Source organism: Crocodylus porosus, unplaced genomic scaffold (genome assembly GCF_001723895.1).
Source record: "Crocodylus porosus isolate Cpor-Errol unplaced genomic scaffold, CroPor_comp1, whole genome shotgun sequence".
Taxonomy (NCBI): Eukaryota; Metazoa; Chordata; order Crocodylia; family Crocodylidae; genus Crocodylus; species Crocodylus porosus.
In genome coordinates, this window is record NW_017728932.1 from 13,394,502 (window position 1) to 13,400,573 (window position 6,072).

The window sequence follows — 6,072 nt, forward strand, 5'->3', positions numbered from 1 at the left end:
GGGTAGGCATAGCTGTTTGCGCCGGTGTGGCGTGGTGTTGAGGGGTGTTGACCCCAGCCCTGTGGGGCGATAAGCGGAGAAGCCCAAGTAGGGCGATAGACCCTGATGGTGGTCTAGGGGGCCAGGCACGGCTACGGCCACCTGAACCCCGACTGTAAGAAGGACTTGAGAAGCCCAGGGGTGCCAGAGAAGGGGCGCCGGTTGCGTGACAAGCCCAGGGGCGCCGGGCAGGGCGCAGAAATGAAAAGGACCTGATAATGTCTGGAAGAGCTGTGAGGCTTGAGGCGTGCTAAAGGGGAGGTAGGAGGCACGCATAGCCCATAAGGCTGGGGTGCACCAGGTCACTCCATATGGAACGGGAGACAGTGTAAGCATAGCACGGTGTCCAGGGCGACAAGAGGCAGGCTCCCTTTTAGAACCATATACTAACAAGACGTGGCAGGGGAGTAAGAGGATGCTGGATCGCCTAATTGGCATGGCAGGGGGCGCTAGTGGGATCACGGCCGCTCCTAGGCCCCACTCCATGGCAGTCTTGATCCGGCCATTGGATTACCAATGTGACATAAGGGAATAACCAGTGAATGCACAATGTGCATTGCATTCTGTACAGCTATTCATAAAAAAAAAAAAAATAACAATTCTAAAAATGTTGTCTTCTAAGTCTACATTATACATGATGAAAAAGCCTGAGTAGGAAGACCATTAAAGGTGAGACTTTTTTATTTTTTTTTTGCAATCACATGTAGTGTTTAGAAAGCCCAGGTTTTATTGATTTCTAAATGCATGAAAAAAAAAAATCTTTCCTTTGAAACTTTACTGGAATTTGTCATATGAATTAACAATTCATTGATTAGAACAGTACTGCAGAGCATGGCCAGAAGTCCAACATTCAGCAACCCAAAGCAAATACTTGCATGACTGTAAACTGTGTATGTTCTGTACAGCGGGTTGGACTAGATGACCAACTGAGGTCCCTCCCAACCCTAACTTGCTATGATTCTGGGTACCTAAACTGCTCCACAGGGTAACAAATACATTGTGAGAGGTGCTTCTCTACGACCAAAGTTTTAATACAATAATCCACTATCTTTGTGTTTCTTACTAACAGTGGCGCCCCTTCCTTCATGTGAGCAGATAAGCAGTGGAAGTGGATGAAGAGGTAAGCAGTTTCACCAAGAGCAGCCCAACTGAACAAACAAGTTATCAAAAGCTCTCGCTCTTTGAAGTCCTCTTCAGCCAGATACAGGGCACTATCAATGTAGTTTCTGAAAGGTTAAAATGTAATTGCTGCCATATGCCACTGCTTACAAACACCCAAGTGTGCTAGGATATATTAGGAAATGTAAAGATATGGTAATGAAGATTAAACAAAAATAGAAAGATAGAAGTCCACTTTAACAAAGCGTCCAAGGAAATGCCAATAATAAACTTCATCTGTATGACTCCTTTCACTTACATATGGCAGGCTGCTTTATAAACATTAAGGGCTTCATGCAAAGTCTTTTGAAGTGGATGGATCAGGCCTGGAATAACCAGGCTTCCTTAAAACCTTAATGAGCCAGAAGAGGTCCTTTTAGAAGGATAAATTGAGGCACAGAGAACCAGAGATGGGAGTAGTCCTGCCAATCTTATAAAACATTAACCATTTGCTATAAATAACTATTGATGGAGAATGCCAGGTCTCTCTCTATATTGCCATCAATATTTTGATCTAAGTTCTTCATTATCATAATTGGCTAACTTGTCTTCTAGTGTCAGATTGTGTCTACTCAGCACAGTTCAACGCGGTCAGGGGATCCCATGATACTGGAAAAGCAGCACCGCCATGCTGGTATGGAGGTGGGCACAGGCCGGGCATCTGGAGCTAGCTCAGGTACCACTGGATCATGCCATCTAGACAAACCCTCATCTAAAAGTTGTGCTGTCTCTCTTCAGCAGGTAACTCTGTTTTAAGAGAATCTGGAGGTAACAAATCACCCTACAGGAAAGCTATTAAGGGTCTGGTTTAGAAGGGCATGTAACTGAGACAATGCTGGAAACAACTGTTTTTTAAAAAGGAAAATAAGACTCAATAGCATCATCCACCAGGCTAAGGAAAGCCTCATTAAAAAGTCAAAAGTGCATTACACTATCATTACACGTGGGAGCATAGTAATTTCTCCACAAACTGCAAACAGTATAAAGCCTGGAAATTTTAAAATTAAAGATATCCCCAAAGGATAATTTAAAATAAGCTTCTGACATTTTTTTTTTCTTTTTCTGATGGCTGCTTTTTTTTTTTTTTTAAACACATGGAGAGAATGAAAGGTTGGTTGGTTGGTTTTGAAGCTGCTATCCCTGCCCCTGCTGCTTAGTAATACCAGAAATATCAAACCTTGTTTTCTTGGTTTTGCTAGATTTTTTTCAATGGACTTAACTTTGCAATGCAAGCTCTCATTGATTCAAGGAAAGGGGGAACAGCTGTTGAAGTTTTCATGAAAATCTGTTTTTTCTCTTAACTGTTGCTTAGGCATTTAAGTTAAATAACTAAAAGACAAGAGTTTTCAAGTGACTGACTATAACGCCTTCCTCCCCGACTCACTCGCTCAGCTAGCCCTCTCTTGTGATCTCAAAATCCCTACAGTTCCCAAAAAATTCAAGAACAAACAAGACCTGAATTTCTAACATAACCAGGGAAGAAAAACTGTTCATGCCTTTTGTTAGATCTTCAATAAAAAGCAAACAAATGAGTGTTACATACCCATTTGCCTTGTATATGACCTTTCGGGCTACATATTTAAAAAATAAAATATGCTGTCTCCTGACCCTCAAGGTACGAGGAAAGCGTGAGCATATTTAGCAGTTAACACACTATTTTGCCCTACACTGCAAGATGGGTATTTCCTTAATGCCCCATTCCTTAGTCATGCTAACAAGACAATCTCCATGCTCATCTTTTTTTAAATAGGAAGTTTTGAAGATTGAAAACATACATCAAATGTATGAACTGGGGGGAAAAAAAGCACAGAAGGAAAAAAAAGAAAGATACAACATGTGTTCATTTGAAATCTTACGGTTTTCAAGCCAGTCCCATCATATGGTTTAGTTTGGTTTGGTTCTGCAGAAATTTGTTGTAAAGACAAAGCACAAAAAAACCAAAACCAAACAGCATTTCTCCATAAGTCTAACAAGGATAACGACAAATGTCTTAAGTCCCATACTTAAAATTTTGCATCTTAAAATGCTATGCACTGACTTCTTTGGATCGCATAATAATGCAAATAAGGGCACAGAAAAGGCACTACTCATCTGTTTTGTACGTCCTACCTCAGAAAAAACTAATTCTGCTCTTCAGATGGACATTATTTTCCTACAATACAAAAGACCAAACTCTCCCCGCCAACATGTACCTCTCAAATAAAAGATATCAGATTCACCCAAAGAACCTTGTCTTAAATGCAGGCATTCGATAGCAAAAACATCTACTTTCAGATTTTTATTATGTTCTAGACTTTATTGGTGGTCCCTCTAGTACTACGCTTGAAACAAAAAGCTCTGCGCAAAATCCTATTAGAAACAAGGAGGCAGTCTCAGGGGAAGGAGCTGACAAGCTGAAACACTGAGGTTCATTTGCGTGGCTATGCTATGCAAGGCAATTCAGAGACTCTTCACTTTCGTAGGAACTGCCCTATTGGAAATCAAGCCAAGCAAATCAGTAGTTGGGCTACGAAGTCTTTTTAAGAGAGCTCTTCCCAAAACCTCATCAGTCATTACATCCAAATCCTTCATCCCACATTCCCTAGACGTCTTGGGTACTCTCCATTTTTACAGTCATTCTCCCGAGACTCGCCCGTATATAGATATATATTATTCCCTACCTATTCTCCACTGAAGTCTTGTCACCCCATCCCAAAGTATCCAAACACTAGTTCATTGAGCAGCATCTCTTCTTTGCCTCTTTCTCTCTCTCTCCATCCCTGCAGCAGTGCATCCATAAAGCCTGAGCGTTTAGCACGTCCGGTTTCCAAAAACATTGCTGGAGATCATTAGAGAGGCTGTCAATATTTACATAAGTCATGCTACCACTTGCTGATGAAAAGCTAATACAGTAGAGAAAAACCTGCAAGGAGAAAGGATAAATCAAGCTTTTATAAGCCCTTACATAATAATGAGGGAAGCAAGCTTTACTGTCAAAAAAATAATAATTTTTTTTCTTCCCACCCAGAATAACATGGTTCTTTCCCTCAAAGGATCTCAAACTTAAATAGGCAACTAAATTAAGCTATCCAAACCAAACTCTGTGCTTTTACTGGCATTCAATAAGAACGTACTGATTAGCAAGCCCCAGTCTGTGATTTTTTTCCAGAGCAAAAAAGTCCTGGGCTCCACAACTGTCTCACTGGTTCATCAAACCACCTAATCCCGTAAATCTCAACAAGAGTGCCGTGGCACCCTAGGGTGCCTCGAGATCCTTGCAAGGGTGCCACGCAGCGTCAGGTGCGCAACCAGGATTTGCAAGATAAACCCAGAGGTTTCAAATCGGCATCCACGGTGTTAAAATCATTCTGCCTTGCTGTGATCTTTCTGAGTTCTTTGCAACAGAAAAATGACTGCATTTTTTTTTGTGTAGCCAAAAACGGAGTGAAACTAAGAGCCGGCATATTCCAAGGGGTGCCTCGAGTCGAAAAAGGTTAAGTACCATTGACTTCTGCACATACTTAAGTCTCACTGCATTCAGTATTCAGCTTAAAAGTTAGCATATGCTTCAGAGCACTGATGAACTGAAGCCTGAGAGAGAGAGAATAAAACCACAATACAAGGGAGTTACTGGATGGCATGGGAGAATTTGTAATCAAGCCAGCAAAGGAGAGAGTATACTTGACATTTATTGCCAGGTGAGTTAATTAAATCCATCTATGACCATTACAACGGCAGCTATGCCAAGGGCAACAAGATATGAAATTGTATGCAGTCTTATCAAGAACAAAAAGACTTGTATGAGTGTATTTCATCCTTCCAGTTGCACGTGAATCCCTCCCCCCCGCCCCGTCCCCTTTAAACAACGTATTTGACCCTTTCCAGTCTTGGTATCTTGACTACATTTCACTCAAACACTCTAGGGGGAAAAAAAGGACGCGCAGAGACACCAGGTTTCAAATAGGTCTGGAGCGTTATGCAGAATATTAAACTATTCTTCACCTCTGCGGATATCTTTTATGGATTCCCCTTCTCCTGGGAGCGTGCACTGGGGCGTTAATCTATCACTGGAGCAGTGACAACGCTCCAAAGGCGCTAGACGCAATCCAAACAGCGGAAGCCACAATCCTTGCCCCGAGGAGCCGAGATTAGGACGGCAGACATGAAACACGTGAACGCTACGACAGACAAGGGATGCAGAAATCGGGTTACCTACCTGTCAAAACCACTTTTCTTCTCTTTTCCTTTCCAGCAAAATATGTCATCCCCCCGCAAGCTGAATCAAGCTGCCCTCCTTATACCCCTCTTCTGTCGTTTTAGGGGGTTCCCCCCCCCCCTGCGTTTCAAACCGGTGTGTTGGCACAATACATTTTGCACGCTTTTTTGCTGCCGGGCATGTCTCGGAGGTCAGCGCGGACCCGGCATTCGCCTCGGGAAGCCGGCCGCGCCGTGCCCGCTTGCATGCGGGCAGAAAGCCCGCAACGCTCCCTCGAGACCCGTGCCCCCGCTCCCCGTGGCATCGACACGGGCGCTTTATGCCCCACGGACACCACTGCGGGAAGGGGAGAGGGGCCCCGACGTGCCGCGTCCCCGTCCGGGGGGGAGGAGGGGGGAGAGGGGTTGCGCGGCGGTTGCCACCCAGCACAGGTGGGGAAGAGGAACAAAAGGAACAAAAGCGGCGGGGGAGCCCGAGGGGAAGCCCTCTCGCCCGCGCCCCGGGGGGGGGGCGGTGCGAAGGCACGCGGTACCTCGATCTTGTCCACGCTGCGGGCGCAGCCCACCACCTTCATGCCGTGCTGCACCAGCGCCCGCGCCACGGCCGCGCCGATGCCCACGGACGCGCCGGTCACGAGCGCCACGCGGTGCTGCCAGCGCTCCATGGCCCCGCGCACAATG

At 44.9% G+C, this 6,072-nt stretch overlaps 1 protein-coding gene across 2 annotated transcripts in view; it reads right to left on the reverse strand.

Moving 5' to 3' along the window:
- Positions 1 to 6,066, reverse strand: part of DHRS11 (dehydrogenase/reductase 11) — a 55,366-nt gene extending 49,300 nt beyond the window's left edge. For both annotated transcript variants that reach the window (XM_019545646.1, XM_019545645.1), the window contains exon 1: positions 5,925 to 6,066. In XM_019545646.1, coding sequence (XP_019401191.1) covers positions 5,925 to 6,056 — 132 coding nt within the window. In that variant the 5' untranslated portion in view covers positions 6,057 to 6,066. The remainder of the gene's footprint in view (positions 1 to 5,924) is intronic.
- Between the last annotated feature and the right edge of the window lie 6 nt (positions 6,067 to 6,072).